The following is a 27,880-nucleotide window of genomic DNA, read 5'->3' as shown; positions in this document are numbered from 1 at the left end:
GAACCTGAGGGGCAACTTTTTCACCCAGAGGGTGATACGTATATGGAATGACCTGCCACAGGAAGTGGTTGAGGTAGGCACATTAACAACGTTTAAAAGACATTTGGACAGGTACATGGATAGGAAAGGTTCAGAGGGATATGGGCCAGACACAGGTAAATGGGACTAGCTTAGATGGGAATATTGGTTGGCATGGACCAGTTGGGCTGAAGGGTCTATTTCCGTGCTGTATGACCCTATGACTCTGACAGAGAAACAGGTCCCTTGGCCTACCGTGACCATTCTCACATCACGGAAACCAGCCTCCCCTCCATGGACTCAGTCTGTACTTCTCGCTGCCTCGGTAAAGCAGCCAACATAATCAAAGACCCCACCCACCCGGGACATTCTCTCTTCTCCTCCCTCCCATCAAGTAGAAGATACAAAAGCCTGAAAACACATACCACCAGCCTCAAGGACAGCTTCTAACCCACTGTTATTTATTGATGGTTCCCAAGTACGTTAAGATGGATTCTTGACATCAAAATCTACCTTGTTATGGCCTTGCACCTTATTGTCTGCCTGCACTGCACCTTCTCTGTAACTGTGACACTTTGTTCTGAACTCTGTTGTTTTCCTCTGTACTACCTCAGTACACTGTGTAATGAAGTGATCTGTATAAACGGTATGCAAGACAAGTTTTTTACTGTCCCTCGGTACAAGTGACGATGATAAGCCAATTCTGATTCCAAAGTACCTCTTTAAACATTCCATTTCCCAACACTTGTTCTGTAACCTACTCTGCCTTGGTGATTGAAGCTCTCGTCCAGATGCTTCTCAAATGTTATGAGCATACCTGGCTTCACCACCTTCTCAGGTAAGTTCTCTTACATAGTTCAGAATATAATTTTATAGTTATATCCATAACGAGTTGGTATCAGTATATAGTATATATATTATCAGTAGGTGGTTATATAACAGTGTCGTTTGAGATTAGCATCAGATCAGTGTAGATGGCTGGCTTGGACTTGGTGGACTGAACGACTTGTTCCATATGCATAGCTCTTGTACTGACATGAGCTTGGTTCAGTGACAGTGGTGAAGCAGGATTGAGGGGCTGAATGGCCTACTCCTCCTCCTGTTTGTCATATTCTTACCTCCATCCTTTTCCCCTTAAATATGTGAGAGTGGGAGCGACCCCCCCCCCCCCCCCCCCCCATTGCTACCGTGGTGGAAGAGTGGAGGCCAAGGAGTGGTTTCAATCTCAGAGCAGTTTCAGGTTTGTACCTTGATGTCATTCTCCACTGGAACCCCCGAGCCTGGGAGCACACAAGGGCTGTAGAGCCTACCCCTCTCTCCAGCTCCTCATACAGGTGTTGCGTATTGACAGTTCAGCTCTGTGTAGGTGAGGGCAGTTCATAGAGTCATACAGCATGGAAACAGGCCCTTCGGCCCAACTGATCCATGCCGACTAATATGCCCATCTAAGATAGTCCCATTTCTTATCTTACTATCTTATCTTCTCATTTGCCTGTGTTTGACCAATATCCCTCTAAACCTTTCCTACCCATGCACCTGTCCAAATGTCCTTTAAATGTTGTTATTGTACCTTCCTCAACCACTTCTTCTGGCAGTTCGTTCCATATACGGATCACCCTCTGGGTGAAAAAGTTGCCCCTCAGGTTCCTATTAAATCTTTCCCCTCTCGGCTTAACCCTATGCCCTCTAGTTGCCACTTTCAGGGAGCATTGGACTGGCACCCTAAGGTGTCTCTGTGCAACAACATTCCTTGCCATTTACTCCATATGTCCGAACAGAATTCGACGTTCCAAAGCGCATTACCTCACACCTGTTTAAGTTCCATCTACCATTGCTTCACCCAACTTTCCAGCTGATCTTTGTCCTGCTTTATACTCATACAGTCTTCTTCGGGATGGGTTGATGTGGGATGAGTTCAACAGGAGGTAATCCTTGAGCTGCTCGGCTTTTTGGGAGAAAAGCACTTACCAGAGTTGGTATGTTTCGTAATGAAGATGAGAAGATTGAGAGAGCAACCACACGGTGCACCGTCGAGCCACTTGCATTTATATTGCACCTTTCATGGGCACAAGACATCCCAAAGCACTTCACAGCCAGTCGTTGAATTTCATTGGGAGAGTCACAAACAAGGGGACAGAATCACAAGGAGCCGGTCATTAAAGCTGAGCTGGGTAAAATTCCTTCTCTCGGAGGTAGTGAATGTCTGGGATTATCTGCTCCCAGGGAGGCTGGAGGCTGGAGGCTGGATCATTCGATCTATATAAAGTGGAGATAGATAAACATCTGAAGGATCGAGGAATTCAGTGTTATGGGGAACTGGCACAGAAGAGGCCAGCATGGATCAGCAAGAAACTGCAGAGAGTTGTGGACACAGCCCAGCGCATCATGGACACCAGCCTCCCCTCCTTGGACTCTGTCTTTACCTCTCGTTGTCTTGGTGAAGCAGCCAGCATAATCAAAGACCCCACCCACCCAGGACATTCTTTCTTCTCTCCTCTCCTATCAGGCAGAAGATACAGGAGCCTGAGGGCACGTACCACCAGACTTAAGGACAGCTTCTACCCCACTGTGATAAGACTATTGAACGGTTCCCTTATACGATGAAATGGACTCTGACCTCACGATCTACCTTATTGTGACCTTGCACCTTATTGCACTGCACTTTCTCTGTAGCTGTGACACTTTACTCTGTACTGTTATTGTTTTTACCTGTACTACATCAATGCACTCTGTACTGACTCAATGTAACTGCACTGTGTAATGAATTGATCTGTATGAACGGTATGCAAGACAAGTTTTTCACTGTACCTGGGTACAAGTGACAAAAATAAACTAATACCAATGATTATATTGAATGGCAGGGCAGGCTTGAGAAGCCTGGTGGCTAGCTCCTGCCCTTATTTTCTTGTGTTCTTACGTAGGGGGAACGTAGGGGGAAGATTCGGTGGGCTGAAGGGCCTGTTTCCGTGCTACATGTCTGTATGACTCTTAAAAACTTTACGCAGATAGTGGTTCAAAACTGGACTTCTGACTGGGGGGTGGTGGAAACAGATTCAGTCAGGGCCTTAAGAGGGAAGTGGACATGTGTTTGAGTGAGAATTTACAAGGCTACAGGGAAAGAGCAGGGAAGTTTTGAGACTAAGTGAATTGTTCCACTAGCATTGGTTTGATGGTCCAAATGGTGGCCTTCCATACCACAGCAATGCTCTGTGGAGACCTGCCAGGGTGCACAGGAAGCTCCCACAGTGAGCCCAAAACAATCTGCTGGAACTCAGCGAGTTGAGCAGCATCTGTGGGGAGTGGGGTGGGGGGGGGGGGGAGGGGAGGGGATAGGAATGGTTGGCATTTCGGGTTGAGACTCGGCATCAGGACTCTGCAGCGCCAACAGTTCCTTCCCCCCATTCAGAGGCTGCTCAAACCACTGAGCTCCTCTGGCGGCTTGTCGTTCATTCCAGATTCCAGGTATATTGTGTCTCCAACCTGTTGTCGTGATGCTGGTTGAGTGAAAAGTATTGGTCCCAGTTCATCGGGAGAATTCTCTCTCTCTCTCTCTTGTTTTCTCTCTTTCTCTCTCTCTTGCTCTCTCTCTCTCGTTCTCTCTTTCTCTCTCTCTCATTTTCTCTCTCTCTCTCTCGTTCTCTTTCTCTCTCGCTCTCTCTCTCCCTCTCGCTCTTTCTCATTCTCTCTCTCTCGTTCTCTCTCCCTCTCCCCCTCTCTCTCATTCTCTCTCTCCCTCTCCCCTTCTCTCTCTCTCTCCTCTCTCTCTCATTCTCCCCTACTCTCGTTCTCTCTCTCTTGCTCTCTCGCTCTATCTCTCTCGTTCTCTCTCTTGCTCTCTCTCTCTCTCTCGTTTTCTCTCTCTCCCTCTCTCTCTCTCTCTCTCTCTCTCTCTCGGTCTCTCTCTCTCATTCTCTCTCAGTCCCTCTCCCTCTGAAATAGCTGCCCTGATATCCCTCACACGCACTAGAGAGCACAGATGGGGCTGACAGGCCATTTGAACCTGGGTACTCTGCCAGTGGTGCAATGGGTGTGCAAGCCCAGATACTTCAGGCTCAGGTGTCTGGGCTGCGCTCACGGGGAGACGGACTCATCCAGGTGGGCTCCATTTCACTCGTGATACATTTCCAACAGACCATAATCGCTCTCAAGTCCCTGGCTCTGTGAATACTTGGGATTGTTCTCCGATACATCACAGGGGGAAGTTAGACATGCCACAGTCACTTCTTGTATTTACCTTGCTGAAGAATTTCCTTTTAACTGGGGCACCTTCTGCCTGCATGACTCCCCTCATTGTCTGGCCTTCCAGCTCATACTTTCATGTTGTCTCCGCTGTTTGTTTTGACTTACTCCTAACACTGGGGTCAGTAAAGGTTGATAGTGCAACAATAGAAGGAGCTTGGTAAAGAGTAGGGGTGGAGAGACAAGCAAGCCGGTCGAAGCACACAGGCAAAGGGATCCGGTTGCAGCTAAAAACCTCCTAAGTAGTTGCAGTCTGTGATATCTGATCGGCCTCTTGCTTGTAAGATGCTGCAATCAGCGAAAAAGCATTGTTGCCAGTGAGACGGAGGTGGTCTGTTCAACCAGGTCAACAGGGACCAAAATACCAGCAGTCATCCACCTTTAGACAGACTCTGAGCAACCCGATCCACACTACCTGTTTGTTTGTTTGTTTGCCAGACTGGTTGTCTTTGTAGGCAGCTCAGTCCCAATTACATGGTCTGCAAACTACCTCTGTCATCGGCCTTAATAGACTCAGGATGCCGGGGAGAGCTCATGTCCGGGATCAGTATGTCTGCAGAGCCACTTTGGCAGGCACCGCACCGCTGATTGGTTGAAAGCCTTTTATTTCATAGACATCTCTGGTTAGTGTTCCACGGAATAGAGTCACAGAGTCATTATACGAAGGACATGGAGGCTTTGGAGAGGGCGCAGAGGAGTTTACCAGGATGCTGCCTGGTTTGGAGGATGTGTGCTGTAAGGAGAGGTTGGACAAACTGGGGTTGTTTTCTCTGGAGCGGTGGAGGCTGAGGGGAGACCTGATAGAAGTTTATCAAATTGGGTATCTTCTTCCCAGGATTGAAGTGTCTAGTAGTAGAGGGCTTATATTTAAGGTGAGAGGGGGAAAGTTTAAAGGAGATATGCGAGGCAAGTATTTTACACAGAGAGTGGTGGGTGCCTGGAATGCGCTGCCAGGGGTGGTGGTGGAAGCAGATAGCATCGGAGTGTTTAAGAGACTCTTAGATAGGCACATGAATATGCAGAGAAAGGAGGGATATGGTCAACTTGTAGGAAAGAGGGTTGAGATTAATTAGAAGTCATTGGTTTAATTAGTTTGGCAGAACATCGTGGGCTGAAGAGCCTGTTCTGTGCTGAACTGTTCTATGTTCTATGTTTTATACAGCACAGAAACAGGCCCTTCTGTCCAACTGGTGCATGTCGACCAAGATGCCCCATCCAAGCCGGTCCCATTTGCCAGCGTTTGGCCCATAACCTTCTAAATCTTTCCATTCCATGTACTTGTCCATGATCACAGGTTCTGTAGTCTTGGGTGCTGGATGTGGGGGAGCAGTGCGGAGGCGGAAAGGAAGGTCAAGAGTGGTCCAACTTGGCAAATAAGCTATCTTTATTAGTCACATGTACATCGAAACACACGGTGAAATGCATCTTTTGCGTAGAGTGTTCTGGGGGCAGCCCGCAAGTGTCGCCGCGCTTCCGGCGCCAACATAGCATGCCCACAACTTCCTAACCCGTATGTCTTTGGAAGGTGGGAGGAAACCTGAACACCCGGAGGAAACCCACACAGACACGGGGAAAACGTACAAACTCCTGACAGACAGCGGGTGGAATTGAACACTGGTCGCTGGCGCTGTAAAGCGTTACGCTAACCGCTACACTACCGTGCCTGCCCATGTAGGGACTAGGATAGACCATTCACACCTTGTGCATGTTGTCATAGCTGACTCACACTCAACTCCATTTACCTATCCTGGTTCCATATCTCCTTGAGCCCCTGACCATTTTGTTGACCCCTCGATCTCAGTGGGGTATAGAGTGAAGAAAGTGGGCTGTGGGTGGGGCAGTGTGTCAGATGTCCACTCCCCTTTGACATTTCCTGACCTTACCGCTGAATGGACGGTTGTTACTCTGGACCCCTCCTCTCTGCCCGTCACCCATTCAGAGTTGTTAATTCTTTTTCCAATCAGCTTTGACTCTCCGGATCATTGGGGTGAAGGTGACCTGTGGGTGTTGGGAGTCATTTGGTGGGCAGTGGTGAGATCACTGATCAAACTCTGGGTTTCTCCTCCCTGGGTTGACGTTGGACTATTCGACCACAAGAAGCATCGTTGTCATCACCTATGCTCACGCATTTTCTCTAGTAGAAATCTCTCTGATTTATTTGCCACTTATCTCTTACCTCAGGGGTATGCGGGGGATGAACTGGGCATCCCCACAACCCTGGGTACAGGGATGGGGATTAAACCCACCATGCAGTGTGTATGTCCGTCACAGACTCAAAGCGCAGAGTGATCTCCCGCCACATTGTAAGTTCCTGTGTTCCCCTGAAGTTGACTCTTATCTGTGATTTAAGGCGTTAAAAGGCTTCCTCTCAACTTGCAGGCATGTGAGTATGATGGCTTAATCCAAACAGTTGTGAAGTCACCAGAGTCTTTAATTGGTTAAACAGTGCCTCATCTCATTGGCTGTTGCTTCTCTTTGACCCAATGCCTCAGTGGTAACATATTGTCTTCTTTCTTTATTTCAGACTTGAAGAGTAATGAAGGAAGTCATTAACATTTGTTACATGAAGGGCCAATAATCAGACGTGCAAAACAGTGTCTGCCAAGAGAAAAAAAATAAGATTAAAGGATCAGAAGATGTCATCATCTGTCTGGAAGCTTTGGGTCCTGTGGTGGTTTATTGTACTTGGTGGGTGGATACCGTTTACAAAAGGTAGGATCTTAATTTTTTTGCTCTTCAGCGTCGATCTTTTGTGTAGACAATGGATGTGAAATGTGGAACAGATTGCCATTGCTGTCTGGTTATGACAAATGATGTTTAGTATCTGAGGTGGTGTTTGATGTACGTGTTGCATTTTTGCGCTGAATCAGGTGGGACTCCCTCCTTTTCACTGTCAAACAAGAAGTGTCCTTTTACCCGTGTCTGAAGCAGGTGGGAGGATATTTGTCAATGCAAATAAAATGCCTTAAGCTTGTTGCTGGTTCATGCTGCAATTTTCCTTAGCCCTTGCTATCCAGTGGCAGTGTGGATTGGCTCCAGGGGACACCAATGTGAAGCACTATCAATGTAAAGTAGACAAGTTCCTATCTGCTACTCCTGAGATGATCTATGCCCTCTGCTCCCAAGATTTCCAACCTCCACTGATGTCACTGTGTTCGAGGCCCCACCTCCCCTCATTATTCTCATCCTTCTGATCGCCGATTCGATCCAAACACACCGGCTCTGTGACCCACCCATTCCTTCTCCTGGTCCTAACTCACCGACCCACTTACATTCCCAGAAATCGGAACAGGGGCTTATTCCTCCGACCCCAAGATATCGGTTCTGCGTGTCTGGGTTCAAGAGCTGCTGTCACAAATATATCTAAGAGTTTAGAGAAGAGATACAAGAGAGTCAGGTTCAGGAGGCCCAGATGTTCGGAAGTGTTAACAGTAAAAACCTAAGGAGGAAATTGTGAGTGGGGGTGTGTGGGGGAAGAGGAGTGCTGCAGCAGAGAGAGCTAATCCCTCAGCTCCAGGGACCCAATTTCCATCCTGACCCAAGGTGCTGTCTCTGTAGCCTTTGTATATTCTCCCTATGACCATGTGGGTTTCCCCCTGGGTGCTCTGGTTTCCGCCCAGTGTGTGCTGGGAGGTGGACTGGCCACTGTAAATTACCCTCAGTGTAGATTAGTGACAAAAGAATCAATAAGGAGTTGATGGGAAGGTGAGACCAAGTTACATTACTGCAGTGGAATGGATTGCTCTTCTGGGATCTGGCGTGGATCCAATAGTCTGCTTCTCTGCCGTGTTAAACATAGAACATAGAGCTGTACAGCACAGGAATAGGCCCTTTGGCCCACAATCTCTGTGCCGAACGCAATGCCAAATTAAATTAAATCCCTTCTGCCTGGACATGAGCCATATCCCTCCATTCCCTGCATATTCATGTGTCTATCTAGAAGCCTCTTAAATGCCACTGTATCTGCTTCTGCCACCACCCCTGGCAGCCTGTTCCAGGCATCCACCACTGTCTGTGTAAAAATACTTGCCTTGCACCTCTCCCTTAAATCTTCCACCTCTCACTTTAAATCAGAGTCAAAGTTGAGTTTATTGTCATACGCACAGGTGTAATGAAAAACTTACTTGCAGCAGCAACACAGGCACATAGCATCAGATAAGCAGCATTCACAAGAAAAACATAAATTAAGCATAAACTGTACACAATTTTAACAAGGAAGAACACAATTAGAACAGCAAAAAATGTCCATTTTAGTGTAAAGTGATCAAAGTGGTCGCAGTATTGCTAAACTCCAGTGATTAGGGTTGTGCTGGTTGGTTCAAGAACCGAATGGTTGAAGGGAAGTAGCTGTTCTTGAACCTGTTGGTGTGGGACTTCAGACTTCTTGAGGTAACCCCACCTGTAGATACTATTGATGGTGGGAAGAGTTGTCCACCACTCTGCAGTTTCTTACACTCCTGCGTATTTAAATGCATCTCCTCTAGTACTTGACATTTCTACCCTGGGAAAAAGATTCTGACTGTCAACCTTATCTATGCCTCTCATACTTTTATAAAATATCTTAAATAGAAAGAATCCAAATTCCGTATCCCACCCCTGTCCCAGTTGAGTTCTAATCCTGTCCACCCTAAGGGTTCCCTATAATATCATGGTGCAGCAATATATAAGAAGAACCCATTTAGTCACTTGAGACATAAGATATCTTTATTAGTCACATGTACATTGAAACACACGGTGCAATGCATCTTTTGTGTAGGGTGTTCTGGGGGCAGCCCGCAAGTGTCGCCACGTTTCCGGTGCCAACATGGCACGCCCACAACTTCCTAACCTGTATGTCTTTAGAATGTGGGAGGAAACCGGAGCACCCGGAGGAAACCCACGCAGACACGGGGAGAACGTACAAACTCCTTACAGACAGTGGCCGGAATTGAACCCGGGTCACTGGCGCTGTAATAGCATTATGCTAACCGCTACACTACCATGCCTGCCCATCAGAAGTAGGAAGGAGATTAGATGATTCAGACCCCCATGCCTGCTCCGTCATTCAGTTAGATATTTTTGCCTCGGCGACAATTTCCTGCATCTCCGCCAACCTCCTTCTTGAATATACTCAGTGACTAGCCTCCACAGCTCTCTTAAATTTAAATTTAAATTTTATTTACAGCGTGGTAACGGGCCCTTCCGGCCCAACGAGTCCGCGCCGCCCATTTTAGACCCAAATTAACCTACCCATACGTCTTTGCAGTGTGGGAGGAAACCGGAACACCCGGAGGAAACTCACGCAGACACAGGAGAACACACAAACTCCTTACAGACAGCAACGGGAATCGAACCCCGATCGCTGGCGCTGTAATAACGTCGCGCTATTGAGAATTCCAAAGATTCTGCAACCTCTGGACGACGAAATTTCTTCTCATCTCTGCCCTGAATGCCCAGCCCCTTATCCTGTGCCTTAGCCCCCTGGTTCTGGATGACCCAGCCAAGGGAAACCCCGTCAAACTCCTTCAGGGCTTATTGTAAGCTTCAACTATTTTCAAAGAACAACACAATTTAGTGATTGCAACAGGCAGAGTGTCAAACCTTCTGGCTTTTACCTGCTAGAGTGTTTGTTAAGTCAAGGTAGTACAGAGAACTTTGGCATTTTCTGAGCTTACATATAAAGGGTGTAAGCACTCGATAGGAACTACTCTTGAGAAAAATTTGTGCCTAGTTTTTTGTTGGAGATGCCTTTAATTGTTGTTTGTAAGTAACGGGATGTTGTTGCTGGTTTGATTCATGGTTGTACACTGGCAGGTGCATGCAAAAAGCTTCCTAACAAAGCTTCATTGTTTCCACCTGAATTGCAGATTTTGATTTCAAGGATGCATATGTTTTTATTCCAGCTTTTAGTTAATCATCAGACCAGTGTGTGCATGTTGGAAGATTCTCAACTTATTCCTTACCTACTCAATAATAAGTGTGGGCTTCCTTCACAATATCAGGCCTGACACTGTGCGTGCGCTGGGAACTAGCTGTTTGCATCTTCAGGAACATAAGGAGGGAGGCTCATTGGCGCAGCTGGTAGAGCTGCTGCCTCACGGTGTCAGAGACTCGGGTTCAATCCCGACCTCGGGTGCTGCCTGTGTGGAGTTTGCAAGTTCTCCCTGTGACTGTGGGGGCTTCCTCTGGGAGCTCCGGTTTCCTCCCACCTCCTAAAGACACGCCCATTGGCGGGTGAATTGGCCACTGTGAGGTGTGTGCGGGAGTGGTAGGGTCGACAGAATGTGGAGAGAATGGAAAGAATGGAATTAGTGTCGGATTAGTGCAAATGGGTGTTTGATGTTTGGCGTGGAGTTAGTGGGCCAGAGTGAAGACACAAGAAAATGCAGATGCTGGAATCTGAAGCAACACACAATCTGCTGGAGGAACTCAGCGGGTCGAGCAGCATCTGTGGAGAGAAAGAAATTGTCAACATTTCAGGTTGAAATGCAGGGTTTTGAAACATCAACAATTCCTTTCCTCCCACAGACGCTGCTCGACCCGCTGAGTTCCTCCAGCCGATTGTGTGTTGCTCCAATGAGCCAAAGTGCTTCTTTCTCTGCTATAGCTCTTTGTGACTCTATGACCTCCCTTGTCCCATGTTCTGAAGTACCTTCGGCTACTGAAGATAAACCAATCTCAGGGTTAAAATTATTAATAGATATCAATCACGGTGTCTAAAGTCAAAGTTAATGTTGAGTTTATTGTCATCTACGCAAGTCCATGTATGCACAGGTGCAATGGAAAACTTACCTGCAGCAGCGTCACAGGCACATAGCATCAGATAAGCAGCATTCACAAGAAAAGCATAAACTAAACATAAATTATACACTATTTTTAGAAGAAAGAACAATTAGAACAGCAAAAAAAGTCCACTTTAGTGCAAAGTGATCAAAGTGGTCGTAGTGTTGCTATACTGAGGTAGCGATTAGGGTTGTGCAAGTTGGTTCAAGAACTGAATGGTTGAAGGGAAGTAGCTTTTCTTGAACCTGGTGGTGTGGGACTTCAGGCTTCTGTACCTCCTGCCCGATGGTAGCTGCGAGAAGATGGCATGGCCCGGATGGTGGGGATCTTTGATGATGGTTTAAACTCCTTCTGTCCTCTGTGGGTAATTATGTTACCTAACTTCCTCCTGGAAGGATCTTATTCACATTTTTGCACAAAGTATGCTGGCTGTGGACTGCACAACCAGCAGTGTAACTGCCCTTCTTTGCTCTATAGCTTCCTTAAGTACCATAGAACAGCAAAGGGCAGGAGGAAGAGCAATCCAGCTGCTTCAGCATCCCTGGGATCTTTCTTATGTTCTTATGGTTTCTTATTCACACACTAATTCCCTATTGAAGGCTCCTGTTTAATCTCCACCTTTGCAGGTGATGCTCTCCGCATCTAAACAAAACATTATTAAAAACTTGTTTTCCTAATGACAATCACATCGTTTGCCAATCCCTTGAAGCCTGCAGCTGTTTATTTGCTTCATCTTTTCTTTTTTCTTTCAGTTTTAACACCCCTTTCAAATCTTCCCTGCTTGAGGGAACAATCCCAGTTTCTCCAGCCTGTGAGTGTAACCCCCTTATTCCCTGGTCTATCGCAGTCACCCTGTCCCCGGTATTCCTGTCCATCCTGAAGTGTGGTGTCTTTAATTGGATTCCGTTCACCACTGGAGCCAAGGGAACCTGGATCAGATTACCGCTCCATTTTCTAAATTCCAGCAACTCCAGCTCTCGTTTAATCTCTCTTTGCAATCTCAGTCTTGAAATTCAGGTGTTATTCTGGTAAATCAATTCTGATCTCTCTCCAAAGCTAACATATCGTTATGAAGGTGTGGTGCCCTTGACTGCTTTAGGCGTGACATAAATTTTATCCCCTTCTCCTCCAGTCGTCCAGAAATAAAGATCAGGCTTACATGAATCCTTCTTTTTATTTTCTCTATTGGTCCAACGATGGGTGCAAGGTGACATTTCTGTCTCTAGACTGCCATTGTTTCTGTCTTTCCACCATTTCGGAAGTATTTTGATCTTCCTTTTTTTGACAAGCATCTTTTACAGTTTTACCCCTTCACTTAATTTTATTAATACTTTGTAATTCTGTTCATTAATTACCCAGAGCCAGTCACACAGAGGCCCCATTGGTGCAAGTAGGCCTTACTACTCAAAATATACAAGCCCTGAAAGTAGGCCTCAGTTCTCCAAGTAGGCCTCAATGTTCCAAGTAGGCATTAGTTGAATGAATAGGCCTCTGTTCTCCAAGAATGCCTCAGTTATAGAGTCATAAGAGTCATACAGCACAGAAACAGGCCCTTCAGCCCAATTGGTCCATGCCGACCAAGATGCCCATCCAAGCTAGCCCCATTTGTCAGCATTTGGTCCATGACTTTCTGAACTTTTCCTATCCATGTACCGGTATGACAGTCTTTTAAAAGTTGTTATTTTACCTGCCTCAACCATTTCCTCTGACACCCCATTCCACATACAGACCACCCTTTGTGTAAAAAAGTTGCCCCTCAAGTTCCTATTGAATCTTTCCCCTCTCACCTTAAACCTATGCCCTCTAATTCTTGATTCCCCAACCCTGGGAAAAAGACTGCATGCACTCACCCTATCTATGGCCCTCATGATTTTATATACCTCTATAAGGCCAGCTCTCAGTTTCCTTCACTCTAAGGAATGAAGTCCTAGCCTGTCCAACCTCTCCCTATAACTCAGTCCCTCAAATCCTGGTAAATTGTTTCTTTTACTATTTCCAGTTTAATAACATTTTTCCTACAGAGGGGTGACCAAAACTGAACACAATATTCCAAGTGCGGCCTCACCAACTTCTCCATGTAGGCCTCAGTTCTCCAAGTAGCCCTCAATGTTCCAAGCAGGCACTAGTTCTATAAATAGGCCTCCGTGCTTCACCACCAGTCCTGCAAGTATGCATCTGCACTGCAAATGAACCTCATTTCTTCAAGCATACCAGGGCTCCGAGCTGGCCTCCGTGTTGTAAGTAGGCATTGGAGTTGTAAGTGGGTCCAGATGGGCTTAAGCCTTCAAAGGAGGCCTCAGTGGCAGGTAGACTTCATTATCCTGGTAATGCTGCACATATGGAGGTGTATAAAAGCATGAGGGGCATAGGTAGGGTGAATGCACACAGTCTTTTGCCCAGGATTGGGGAATCAAGAACTCGAGGGCATAGGTTTACGGTGAAAGGGGATTCCCCAACCCTGGGAAAAAGACTGCATGCACTCACCCTATCTATGGCCCTCATGATTTTATATACCTCTATAAGGCCAGCTCTCAGTTTCCTTCACTCTAAGGAATGAAGAAGTCCTAGCCTGTCCAACCTCTCCCTATAACTCAGTCCCTCAAATCCTGGTAAATTGTTTCTGCACTATTTCCAGTTTAAGGGGAAAGATTGAACAGAAACCTGTGGGACAACTTTTTTACACAAAGGATGGTATGTATGTGGAACGAGCAGCCAGAAGAAGTGGTTGAGACAGGTACAATAACAAGTTTTGAAAGACAGTTGGACAGGTAAATGGATTGGAAAGGTTCAGAAGGTTATGGGCCAAACGCTGGCAAATGGGACAAGCTTGGATGGGGCATCTTGGTTGGCATGGACCAGTTGGGCCAAAGGGCCTGTTTCCATGCTGTCTGACTCTATAAGTAAAGTCCTTCCAAGTCAGGGAAATGGAACATGTCCAGGATAACACTGCTGCTGATCAGGGTCCACTGGGAGTGTGTGCATGCAGCTGTTGGAGGATCACACCCCGTGGGGTCGAGAAGCCAATCAGCTTCCACCGGTGTTGGTGAAAGTTCAGGAGGAAAGCAAGTGGCTGGCATCTCCGCAGAGCCATATCCTGACTTGGGAGTTGCTTACGGAACAGGGGCGGATGTGGGGTGAAGCTGCCATGTCACACGGAGCTGCTTACTGTGCTGTGTGCGTCTTGGAAGCTTGGAAGGTCAAGTGGATGTTCTGGGTCATCTGGGTTATGCCTCCGTCCCTCATTTACCTGCCACCATCTCCCAACTCCACCCCCCCCACTACCTGGTACAATCTGCCCATCATCTTACACCCCTCCTTGGTCACCGGTCACCTCGGACTTTTGTTCCACTACTTCTCCTTTCCTCTTTATACTGGATATCTCCCCTCTCTGCTCTGATCAAAGTCAAAGACGAGTTTATTGTCATATGCACAGGTACATTTGTGCACAGGTGCAACAAAAAACTTGCTTGCAGCAGCATCACTGGCACATCACATCAAAGGCAGGCATGGTAGTGTAGCAGTTAGCATAACGCTTTACAGCGCCAGTGACCCGAGTTCAATTCCGGCCACTGTCCATAAGGAGTTTGTACGTTCTCCCCGTGTCTGTGTGGGTTTCCTCCGGGTGCTCCTGTTACCTCCCACATTCCAAAGACGCTATCTTGGCGCCGGAAGCATGATGACACTTGTGGGCTGCCCCCAGAACACTCTGCAAAGATGCATTTCTCTGTGTGTTTTGATGTACATGTGACCAATAAAGATCTGATCTGATCTTAAAAGCAGCATTCACAAGGAAAGCATAAATTGTACACAATTTTTACAAGGTAGAACACAATCAGAACAAAAAAAAAGTCCACTTTAGTGATCAAAGTGGTCGTGGTGTTGCTAAACTGTAGTGATTAGTGTTGCGTCAGTTGGTTCAAGAACCGAATGGTTGAGGCTGTTCTTGAACCAGCTTGAACTGTTCTTGTTGATGCAGGGTTTTGACCCGAAACGTTGACAATTCCTCACCCTCCCACAGATGCTGCTCGACCCACTGAGTTCCTCCAGCAGATTGTTTGAATGCTGACAGATGCTCTACTGGTGAGCAATATCTGACTGAGTGGTAGCTTCCTTCCCAACCACCCCCCCCCCCCCATCCCACAGTACTTCATCTTGTTTAAGTGGATTATTATTGAAAAACAGAAGGTCTAGACCCTTAATGGCCTGCAGTCCTCGGGGATACCTTGTTTGATTTGGACTGAACACAGCCAGAGAGTCTGGCATATTTCTCTCGAGTGTAAAATATCAGGAAACCCACAAAACCACAACATACAGGGAGCACAGCTGTGGCAGTGTCTGTACAGTGAAATTTTCTTTCCCTTTCTCCTCCCCGTTTCTGGCCTTTAATCAGTGCGAGGTGTGCCAAGGGCGTTGCCCTTGAATGTGCTTGCTAGCTGATAACTGTGAGAAGGCTCAGCATGGAGTGTCGGAGGCAGATTCAACAGTGATTAACTGTGGGTGTTAAAGTTGGAGAAAAAGGCCCTTCTACCCATATGTCCATGCTGACCAAGATGTATTTTCAAGCTAATCCCATTTCCCAGCACTTGGCCCATATCCCTCCAAACTCTTGTCATCCATATACCTGTCCACATAGTTCTTAAATGTATCTAATGTACCTGCCTCAACCACTTCCTCTGGCAGCTCGTTCCATATATCTACCAACTGTTGTGAAAGTAGGTCCCCCCTCAGGTTCTTATTAAACTTTTCAGATACAACCTTGAAACAATATCCTCTAGTTTTCGATTTCCCCAGCAATGAAAAAAAGACTGCTCACCCTTCCTCTGCCCCTCATGATTTTATAAAGATCCCTCAGTCTCCTACGCTCCAAGGAGTAAAGACTCAGCCGATCTAACCTCTCCCTATAACTCAGTCCCTCGAGTCCTGGCAACATCCTTGTAAATCTTTTCTGCACTCTTTCCAGTTTAATCACATCCTTCCTATAGCAGGGTGACCAAAACTGAACACAATAATCCAAGTGTAGCCTCACGAATGTCTTGTACAATTGCAACATAACCTCCTAACTTCTATATTTTATACAGCTGGTAGTTCTGTCTGTGTGGAGTTTGCATGTTCCCCCTGTGACTGTGTGGGTTTCCTCTGGGTTCTCCGGTTTTCTCCCTCTTCCCAACAACGTGCGGCTTGGTAGGCTAATTGGCCGCTGTAAATTGTTCCTGGTGTGTGGTTGAGTGGTAGGATCTGGAGGGAGTTGATGGAAATGTGGGGAGAATGTGGGCTTAGCATAGGATTCGTGTAACTGGGTGGTTGATGGTCAGAACAGACTTGAAGGACCAAAGATAATAAGATTTCTTTATTAGTCACATGTACATCAAAACACACAGTGAAATGCATCTTTTGCGTAGAGTGTTCTGGGGGCAGCCCGCAAGTGTTGTCACGCTTCCGGCGCCAACATAGCACGCCCACAACTTCCTAACCCGTACGTCTTTGGAATGTGGGAGGAAACCGGAGCACGCGGAGGAAACCCACGCGGACACGGGGAAAACGTACAAACTCCTTACAGACAGCGGCCGGAATTGAACCCGGGTCGCTGGCGCTGTAATAGCGTTACGCTAAGCACTACACTACTGGGCAAAGGTATGATTTCTGGGCCAAGGATTGGCAAATAGTGTTCAGTTCGGATAACTGCATTGCACTTTGGGAAGTCAAACCAGGATAGGAGTTATACAGTAAATGGTGTTGTAGAACAAAGGGACCTAGGAGTACAAGTACATTGCTTGCTGGAAGCAGCGAGACAGGTAGGTGGGGGGGTGGGTGGGAGGTGAAGAAAGTGTTTGACATGCTGGCCTTCATCCGTCAGGGCAATGAGAACAGGAGTTGGGATGTTATGTTGCAGTTGTACGAGACGTTGGTTAGTCTGCACCTGGAGTATTGTGTACAGTTTTGGTCGCCCTGTCATAGGAAAGTCATCATAAAACTGGACATAGTGCAGAGAAGATTTACGAGGATGCTGCCAGGACTCGAGGGCCTGAGTTATCAGGAGAGGTTGGGCAGGCTAGGACTTTTATTCCTTGGAGCGTAGGAGATTGAGGGATGAACTTATAGAGGTGTACAAAATCATGAGGGGCATAGATAGGGTGAACGCACATAGTCTTTTTCCCAGGGAAAGGGAACTAAAACCTAGAGATCATGGGTTAAGGTAAGAGAGGGAAGATTTAAAAGAGTTCTGAGGGGCAACTTCTTCACTCAGAGGGTGGTGGGTATATCGAACGAGCTGCCAGAGGAAGTGGTTGAGGCAGGAACAATAACAACATTCAAAAGACATTTGGATAAGGACATGGATTGGAGGGGTTTAGAGGGATATGGGCCAAACACGGGCAAATGGGACTAGCTTGGTGGGCATCAAGGTTGGCATGGACCAGTTGGGCTGAAGGGCCTGTTTCCCTCTGACTCTCTGACTCTATAACCCATTGGAGGTGTGTGTGTGCACCTCCCTTTACTTAGTTCCGGACTGAGAGTACCTAATTGGCCTTTAGAATGCATTTCATCCAAATTGCCCAGCTCTTTCTACTCTACAGACCTTCAGAACATTAGTAGTAGGAGTAGGAGGAGGCCATCTGGCCCTTCAAGCCTGTTCTGCTTGGGCTGTCTGCTCAGCACTGTCCCCATGTCCCTTGATTCCCTTAATGTCTAGAAATCTATCAATCCAAGTTCCAAATGAACTCAGTGACTGGGTCTCCACAGTCAACCGGAGAAGAGAATTCTGAAGATTAACCACCCAATGGGGGAAGAAATATCTCCTCGTCTCAGGCCTCAACAGTCACGGTTGTGCAAAATGTTGGTGAGGCCGCACTTGGAGTATTGTTTGCAGTCCTGATCACCACACTATACGAAGGATGTGATTAAGGTTCAGAAAAGATTCACAACATGTTACCTTGAGTCATCAGGAGAGATTGGAAACACTGGCTCTCTTTTCCCTGGAGTAAAGGACACTGAGAGGTACATAAAATTATGAGGCATAGATAGGGGAGATAGTCAGAGTCTGTTTCCCATGGTAGGGTTGTCTAAAACCAGAGTGCGTTGGTTGAAGGTGAGAGGGAGGAGGTTTGAAGGAAATCTGAGGGGTAAATTTTTAACACAAAGGATAGTTGGTGTCTGGAATGAGCTGCCAGAGGAGGTGGTGGAGGCAGGAACAGTAGCAACATTTAAGAGGCATCTGGACAGGTACTTGAATGAACAGGGCATAGAGGGACATGGAATTAATGCAGCCAAGTGGGATTAGTATAGATAGGCAACATGGTCAGCATAGACACAATGGACCGGAGGGTCTGTTTCTATGCTTTACAACTCTACAACACTACAAGTGGTCGAATCCTTATTCTGAGACATGATACCTGCCTCCACACTCCTCAAACACCCAAAAGCATGTACCACCAGTCTCAAGGACAGCTTCAGTCCCATGGTGATAGACTATTGAATGGTTCCCTAGTTCGATAAGATGGACTCTTGACCTCACAATCTACCTCGTTATGACCTTGCACCTTTTGTCTGCCTGCACTGTACTCTTTCGTTAACTGTAATAGTTTATTCTGCATTCTGTTATTGTTTTCCCTTGTACTACCTCAGTGCATCGTTGTAATGAAATGATCTGTATGGATGGCATGCAAAATAAGTTTTTAACTGTACTTTGGTACATGTGACAATAATAAACCAATTCAATCATCAAGTTGAGCCCTGTACAAATTCTATAATTTGTTCATGAGATCTCACATTCTTCCAAACACAAGAGAACACAGATTTAAGATAAGATCTTCATTAGTCACACGTACATCGAAACACACAGTGAAATGCATCTTTTGCGTGGAGTGTTCTGTGTGGAGCCCGCAAGTGTCGCCACGCTTCCGGCGCCAACATAGCACGCCCACAACTTCCTGACCCGTACGTCTTTGGAATGTGGGAGGAAACCGGAGCACCCGGAGGAAACCCTTCCGTCTCTCATTAGACAAACTGCCATCCCTGAAATCAGTCTGTTCGGTCTACACTGCACTCACTCAATGGCAAGTATAGTCTGTTGTAGGTAAGGAGACCAAAATTATTCACAATACTCCAGCTGTGACCTCACCAAAGTCTCGTGCAATTGTAGTAAGACATTGTTAGTTCCACAGTCAAATCTTCTCATGATAATGGACCAAGTACCATTTGCTTTCCTAATCCCCACAGGTCACGCACAGTAGTGCAGTGGTTATTTGCCAATCCTTGGCCCAGAAATCATACCTTTGCCCAGTAGTGTAGCGGTTAGTGTCACACTTTACAGCGCCAGCGACCCGGATTCAATTCCGGCCGCTGTCTGTGAGGAGGTTGTACGTTCTCCCCGTGTCTGCGTGAGTTCCCTCCGGGTGCTCCGGTTTCCTCCCACATTCCAAAGACGTATGGGTTGGGAAGCTGTGGGCGTGCTATGTTGGTGCTGGAAGTGTGGCGACACTTGCGGGCTGCCCCCAGAACACTCTACGCAAAAGATGCATTTCACTGTGTGTTTCGATGTACACGTGACTAATCATCTTATCAATTGAGATCTGTCACGCTGGGCACTTTCCGCAGCTGATTTGGATGCTGTACGAAAACTTGACCCGTTCACCATACTGGGAGACAAACACTTGAATGGATTTTGCAAACAGGTTCCTTCAGCCTTTATAGCCGCTGCATTGAAGCTTTTTGCAAGTGGCATGTAATTTATTACAGAACAGACAGCAGGACTTGCTTACCTGTCTCGGCTCGATGTGACTGTGTTTCTCTGTGATCAGTGAAGTAGCCAGCAGCTATTATCAAGACTAATACAGATTCAATGCTAAACAATGGTTGCAACAGGTAGCAAAGAGGGAAATAGCTATCGCTGCAGGATAATCTATTTTGAATTTTTTGAACAGAAAATGCTTGAAGCATTCAGAAGGTCAGGCAGTATCCGTGGAAAGAGAAACAGGGTTAATATTTCAGTCTGGAGAACCTTCACTTCAAACTTCCAGTACCTGCAGTTTTTGGTTATTTTATTTTAAAGTCCATCAGTCCCAGATAATAATCCCCTCCTGCTTTTTACCGTTTATTCATTTAAAAGGATTAGGGTGTTGCCAGCAAGGCTAGCACTTATTTATCTTTCACCAATTGCCTTTGAACTGAGTGGCTTCCAAAGCCACTTCAGAGATAACTCACATTGATGGGTCGAGAGTCAAATATACAACAGACCAGGTAAGGATGGTAAATAAAGATAAGATATCGTTATTAGTCACATGTACGTTGAAACACACAGTGAAATGCATCTTTTTTGCGTGGTGTTCTGGGGGCAGCCCGCAAGTGTCGTCAAGCTTCTGGCACCAATTTAGCATGCCCACAACTTCCTAACCTGTATGTCTTTGGAATGTGGGAAGAAACCGAGCACCCGGAGGAAACCCACACAGGAACTAGAACACCTGCCCCTGGATTATTAGTCCAGTATTTAACCACTGCACCAGCAGTGTACTGATTCTGGTGACTGAATTTCACAACTTCTCTCTCACTTGGTAAAATGTATTTTAATTTACTTGTTAGCTGGTGGATTGAATCATATGATCCTGAGCAGTTTTAACCAGGAGTGTTGGTTTGTAGAGGTGAATGATCTAATCGCTTTTCCTAAGGTTATTACTCGGGATTCAGGAATTTGCAGCTGGTTTATATGGATTGTCTCTGTGGCTCTCCTTGCTTCACTTTGATGACCGTGGGCCAGAATCCATCTGAATTGAACCAACAGTGAACAATCACATTTGGCAGTGGGCAGGTATTCACAGAGTTGGGAATGACTTAGTCCATTGGGAAAAATCTCCAAGGTCACAGTCGAGAGATTAAAGCTCCCATCAGCTGTATTTTGATGAAAAATATTTAAGAGATATTTATTTATTAGTCACATGTGACTTGATAGAGGTGTACAAGAGGATAAGAGGCATAGATCGAGTGGACAGTCAGAGACTTTTTCCCAGGGCGACAATGGCTAACACAAGGGAACATAATTTTAAGGTGATTGGAGGAAGATATAAGGGAGATGTCAGAGGTAAGTTTTTTCACACAGAGAGTGGTGGGTGCGTGGAACGCACTGCCAGCAGAGCTTGTGGGGGCAGATACATTAGGGACATTTAAGAAACTAAGAGTGATAGAAAAATAGGGGGCTATGTGGGAGGGAAGGGTTAGATAGACCTTAGAGCAGGATAAAATGTCGGCACAATATTTTGGGCCGAAGGGCCTGTACTGCGCTGTAGTGTTCTATGTTCTATGTACATCGAAACACACAGTGAAATGCATCTTTTTGCATTACTGAGAATATGCTGAGGGCAGCCCGCAAGTGTCGCCACTCCTCCGGCGCCAACATAGCGTGCCCACAGCTCCTAACCCATATGTCTTTGGAATGTGGGAGGAAACCGGAGCACCCGGAGGAAACCCACGCAGACACGGGGAGAACATACAAACTCCATACAGACAGCGGCGAAATTGATCCCAGGTCGCTAATGCTGTAATAGCGTTATGCTAACCGAGATAATGGTCTCATCCTGTTTGAATGAAACAAATTCAGAATCACCAGGCTCAAGGACAAACTTCTATCCCATGTTATCAGACTCTTGAATAGGCATTGGCTTATTATTGTCACGTACTGAGATACAGTGAAAACCTTTTGTTCTGAATGCCATCTAGACAGATCATGCCATACATAACAAAATCGAGGTAGTAGAAAGAAAGTAGAATGCAGAATATGTTGTAGCAGTTGCAGAGATCGTGTAGTGCAGGTAGATTTAAGAGGACGTTGTTACTAAGTGTTACAGTCTTAGAACTGAGATTTAAAAAGAGTAGAAAATTATAATAAATATAATGAATGGATCTGCATCATACAGAAAGTCGCCATGTTCCTGTGGACCTCTCATTTCCTAAAAGATAAACTCTTGATCTCCCAATCTACCTCATTGTGGCCCTTGCACTTTATCTGTCTACCTGCACTGCACTTTCTCTGTAACTGTAGCACTATATTCTGCATTCTGTTTTCCTTTTGTACTACCTCAATGTACTTATGTAGGGAATGATCTGTCTGGATGGCACACAAACAAAAGCTTTTCATTGTACCTCGGTACATGTGACAATAATAAACCAATTACCAGTTAAATTGCCCCTAATGTGTAGGTGAGCAGTAGAACCAGGGCGAGTTGATTCGAATCTGGGGAGAATCAAATGGGGTCTCTCTTCTCCCCTCTCCCATCAGGTAGAAGATACAGGAGCTTGAGGGCACGTACCACCAGGCTCAAGGACAGCTTCTACCCCACTGTGATAAGACTATTGAACAGTTCCCTTATACGATGAGATGGACTCTTGACCTCACAATCTACCTTGTTATGACGTTGCACCTTATTGTCTGCCTGCACTGCACTTCCTCAGTAGCTGTGACACTCTACTCTGTATTCTGTTATTGTTTTTACCCTGTACTGTCTCAATGCACTGTGTAATGAATTGATCTGTACGATCGGTATGCAAGACAAGTTTTTCACTGTACTTCGGTACAAGTGACAATAATAAACCAATTCCAATACCAAACCAAACCAATAGTCAGCATCGACTCAGTGGGCCGAAGGGCATGTGTCTGTGTTGTGTGCCTCTATGACACAGGTTTGTGAGCTGCTGTTGGAGTTGCCTTGGTGGGTAACTGAAGTGCATCTTAAAGAGGGCAGACAGTATACGTGGGGACTGAATGACATTATTGTGGGCCCTTACGTATATAAGGTTGTGGAGTGCGTCTGCGAGAAAGTGATAAGTAATCACCTATTGGTTGAGGTCGGCTGGGGGGGAAGGGATGCAGGGTTGAACTGTGAATACAGATTTACTATTGAACTGCTTTGGCGCAAAATATTCATCATTTATGCATGCGTCTGAATAATTTAAAGTCTATGTTCTTCACAGTTTAAAATAAAAATAATGAATAAATCTATAACGGTGTTCCTTATTTGCAATTTACTCTCCTGGTCTTCTGAAACCATGGGGTCTGCTGCTACACAGGTGTCCGTTAACCCTTCTGTGACCAGATGGTCCATTATTCAGGAGGTGTCTCATTTTGATTGCACCTTGCTTGTCCTCAGGTCCTCCAGGCGCTTTGGAACTGATGGAACAGTTTGTGTGGTCACTGTTGTGGTGTAGGGACTGTGGGAGCTAGTGGAGCGATGGATATGTGTGTGTGAGAGAGAGAGAGAGAGAGGGAGAGAGGGAGAGAGAGGGAGAGAGAGCTACGAGTAGTGCATGCAATGAATCATGGGTATGTTAGTTGTGCATATGTGTGTGGACTCACCGTGAACAGTGAGTGAGTGAGTGTGTATTTGTGTGTACCTATACATGGGTAGGTGCGGTGGTGCAGCAGTTAGCGTAATGCTATTACAGCGCCAGCAACCCGGGTTCAATTCCCGCCGCTGTCTGTAAGGAGTTTATATGTTCTCCCCGTGTCTGCGTGGGTTTCCTCCGGGTGCTCCGGTTTCCTCCCACATTCCAAAGACGTACGGGTTAGGAAGTTGTGGGCATGCTATGTTGGCGCCAGAAGCGTGGCTCATTTACGGGCTGCCCCCAGAACACTCTACGCAAAGGATGCACTTCACTGTGTGTTTCAATGTACATGTGACTAATAAGGAGAGTATACACTCTCTGCCGGCACAGTTGTTCGGCTGGTAGAGCTGTTGTCTCCCAGCCCCAGAGACGCAGGTTCAATCCTGACTTCAGGTGCTGCCTGTGTGTGGAGTTTGCACGTTCTCCCTGTGAACCGTGGAGGTTTCCTCCCACATCCCAAAGATGCACAGATTGGCAGGTTAATTGATCACTATCAATCACCCCGAGTGTGTGGGTGACTGGTAGAATCTGGGGGGCAGCTGATCGAAATTTGGAGAGAATAAAATGGGTTTAGTGTGATTGGGTGCTTGATAGTTGGCTTGGACTCAGTGGGATGAGAGTGCCTGATTCTTGGTATTGGTATTGGTTTATTATTGTCACATGAACCGAGATACAGTGAAAAGCTTTGCATGCCATCCATACAGATTATTCCATCCTTAAGTACATCAAGGTCGTAAAAAGAAAACAGAATATAGTGTTGTAGTTACAGAGAAAGTGCAGTGCGGGTGAACAGGTGTATGATTCTGTGGATGGTCACTGCAAAAAGACTGGATATGTTCAAGTCTGATGTGGAAGTCCTGTGATTAAAATGTAGCGCTTTGAAACCGTTCGGTCTATACATCCACAATGTGAATGTGAGTGCCCTATCTGTGTAAACTGCACAGAACTGCTGCTCCATGGGTTTAAGTTGTAAGTCTGTCCATCATGATTTAATGAAGCCTTAATGTCATATCATTAGCTTGGCAATTTATCAACATGGGCTCAGTCTTGTTCTCTTGTTCCTCAATATAGAGGAAGCTTTCTGAAGACATTATTTGTCTGTCAGATGTGAAAATCAATACACGCTTTTTTTATTTGCCATTTTTTTTATAGATGTGACAAAAAGACACCTTACATCTTTTTTTTAGCTCGTTTTTAGCTGTCGCTCACACCAAGTGCCTTGTACAGAGGTTGCTGGCAGGGCTCATTGTAACAGTATGTCAGCAGAATTCTGGCCGACAGATTGTCCCTCAGGTTTGGTTCTGAGGTTTTGTTGATTTTAGCAAGTGTGCAATGACTTCCGTCTGTGCCCTTGGTTGGGGAGGGGAGAATTGGTTGCAGTTTCGTCTCCTGAGTGCCTTCCATTGGTGATACCTCTGGCTATCCTGACACCACCTTGACCAACCTCAATCTGTAAGCAGCCACCTGACCAGAAAATACAAAGAACTTTATTGCCAGAGAAAGTAGTTGAGGCTGGTACAATAAAAAAACATTTAAAAGACACTTAGATAAGTACATAGATAGGGGAGGTTTGGACGGATATTGGCCAAACGTGGGCAAATGGGACCAGCTCAGGTGGGCATCTTGGCCGGCATGGACGAGTTGGGCCTAAGGACCTGTTTCTGTGCTGTTTTCTTCTATGACTCTATTATGCGGACAATGCCCAGGACTCTGCCCATGGTCACAGAGTCAAATGGCATGGGAACAGGCTCTTCAGCCCATCATATTCATGTTGACACTCAAGTACCCATCTGCACGAACCCCTTTTTGCAACACTTGGTCCACAGCTCTCTGTGCTTTGATGATTCCAGTGCTCATCTGGACACTCCTTAAATGTTATGAGTGTACCTGCCTCCACTACCTTCTCAGGCAGGGGTTCCAGATTACAAACACCCTCAAAAAGAAATTTGGCACGTCCCCTTTGACCCTCACCAATTTTTATAGATAGACGCAGTCATCACATCAGTGCATTGAGGTAGTACAAGGGAAAACAATAACAGAATGCAGAATAATGTGTTACAGTTACAGAGAAAGTGCAGTGCAGGAGGACAAAAAAGTGCAAGGCCATGACGAGGTAGATTGCGAAGCCAAGAGTCCATCTTATCGTTCTAGGGGACCGTTCAATGGTCTTATAACAGTCTCATAAAAATTCAGTTGTCTTATAATATTCAATAGTCTTTTTTCACGCAGAGGGTGGTGAGTATATGGAACGAGCTGCCAGAGGAAGTGGCTGAGGCAGGTACAATAGTGTCATTTAAGAAGCACTTGGATAGATACATGGAGGGGCGGGACCAAACCCAGGAAATTGGGACTAGGTGGGTGGGCATCATGGTCGGCATGGACTGGTTGGGCCGAAGGGCCTGTGTCCGTGCTGTATTGCTCTGTGATTCTAATGGGCCAATTGTCACGAGTTTCCCCTGATTCCACCTTGAGGTTAGCTGATGGATAAATATTGGCCAAGGTTACCGAGGATACCCTCCAGCTCTTCTTTGCCACAATGTGACGGGGTACTTTGCAAGTACCCAGAGGGGAAGGTGGAGTTTCTCATTGCACCTGTGCATCCATGTATTGTGCATATGACAATAAACTCGACATGACTTGACTTGAGTTTTGTGGATTCATCTCACAGACAACAACTGAGTCATAGAGTCTTGGAGCACAGACACAGGCCCTTCGGCCCCACCCATCCATGCCGACCTGCGCTAGTGCCTTATGCCTGCGTTTGGCCCTTATCCCTCAAAACTGCAGCTCTGACAAAGCAGCTCTTGATCCGGGGGCCTGAGCCCAAATTTTAATCTCACCCATTGAGTGAGGGTAGACAATCACTGGAACACAGCAGAGTGAAATCCCTTCACTGATGGCCGATTCCCTTGCTTTGTGACGCCCTTATCCTGTTATATTCTGAATGCTTTTCAGAATTGACTATAAGCAGGAAGCTTTGTAGTAATCGGGTTATGTTGACTGCATCAGGCCATTTTTATTATCTTTAATACAGGTGAAAGTCACTGGGGCGGGAGACAGGCTGGTAGCCATTTGCTGCCTTTCAGACACTAAGACCCAACCAAACCTGATAAACAGCAGTGAGTTGGCAATGTATATCTGGTGAACGAGGAGGCAAATTTATTTCATACAGACTTAGAGTTATACAGCTTGGAAATGGACCCATTAGTCCAACTGGTCCATGCCGACCGAGGTGCCCATTTAAGCTCGTCCCATTTGCCTGCATTTGACCCATATCCCTCTAAACCTTTCCTATCCATGTACCTGTCCAAAAGTCTTTTAAATATTGCTATTGTACCTTTCTCAACCTTTTCCTTTGGCAGCTGGTTCCATATACATAACATCCTCTGCATGAAGTTGCCCTTTGGGTCCACATTTAAATCTTTCCCCTCTCACCTTAAGCCTATGTCCTCTAGTTTTTAGTTCTTCTGCCTTGGGACAAAGACTGCGTGCGTTCACCTTATCTCTGTCCATCATGATTTTATACACCTCTATAAGGTCACCCCTCAGCTCTAGATTGCCCAACCTCTCCCTATGACCCAGTCCCTCGAGTTCTAACAATATCCTTGTACATCTTTTCTGCATTATTTCCAGCTTAATGGCGTCCTTCCTATAGCAGGATGACGAAAACACATAGCTCCACTTTGAATGCTATGCTGCTACCTGGTCACTCTGTGTAATCTGTTGACTCTACCATTAGGCCAGTTGAAAGGCTATTTGAGTGGTGCCTTTGGCCATGACTGTTCTGAACATTTACTTCCCTCCTTGAATCCAGTAATTGCTGTACAGGATTTGATCAGGCAAAAATGGGCAAGGCACTGATTAAAACTCCTCATATCCCCTGCCCTGAGATCGGCGAAGGTCAGATCTCGACTGAGAGGTACTTTGTTGATATCCCAAATTCTTTCTGGTTAATTAAAGTCTGCTTTATTGTGGAGTCATAGAGCACAGAAACAGACACTCCATCCCAGGCAACATCCTGGTGAATCTCCTCTGCACCCTCTCCAGTGCAGTCACATCCTTCCTTGTGTGTGGAGTGCAGGAGTGTGCAAAATATTCCAGCCTAATCATTCATTCTACTGTGCTTTGCTAGCAGGGTCAGCATTTGTTGCCAATCCCTAATTGCCCTTGAGTAGGTCATGGTGGAATGCTGATGTCCTTCTTGTAAAAGTGCTCCCACCATGCTGTTGACAGGGAAGTTGCAGAAACTGCACCCAATCATATAGGGCAGGGTGATATATTTCCAAGAACATGTAGACTGGTCAACAAGAGAGGAATTAAAGCAGTTTGTAACATGGAGGGGGAGCCCACATGGGGTGGTTTACCTGTTGGCTTTCTGTTTCATTCTTGTCGGTGGAGATTGAGGATTTGGGAGGTTCGGTTGAAGAATCCTTGATGGGTTGCTGTAGAACTTCTTATGAATAGTTAAAACAGCAGCTCCATGTGCCAATGGTGA

At 46.1% G+C, this 27,880-nt stretch overlaps 1 protein-coding gene across 6 annotated transcripts in view; it reads left to right on the top strand.

Annotated features, from left to right (window-relative positions):
- adgrl2a (adhesion G protein-coupled receptor L2a) overlaps positions 1 to 27,880 on the top strand; it is a 775,507-nt gene that overhangs the window by 413,257 nt on the left and 334,370 nt on the right. For all 6 annotated transcript variants that reach the window (XM_052010661.1, XM_052010657.1, XM_052010658.1 and 3 more), the window contains one exon: positions 6,782 to 6,969. In XM_052010661.1, the coding sequence (XP_051866621.1) occupies positions 6,894 to 6,969 (76 nt within the window). In that variant the 5' untranslated portion in view covers positions 6,782 to 6,893. The remainder of the gene's footprint in view (positions 1 to 6,781; positions 6,970 to 27,880) is intronic.

The sequence above is a fragment of the Pristis pectinata genome, chromosome 3, assembly GCF_009764475.1.
Source record: "Pristis pectinata isolate sPriPec2 chromosome 3, sPriPec2.1.pri, whole genome shotgun sequence".
Lineage (NCBI taxonomy): Eukaryota > Metazoa > Chordata > Chondrichthyes > Rhinopristiformes > Pristidae > Pristis > Pristis pectinata.
Note: the sequence above shows the minus strand (reverse complement) of the source record. Positions and strands in the feature narration are given on the sequence as shown.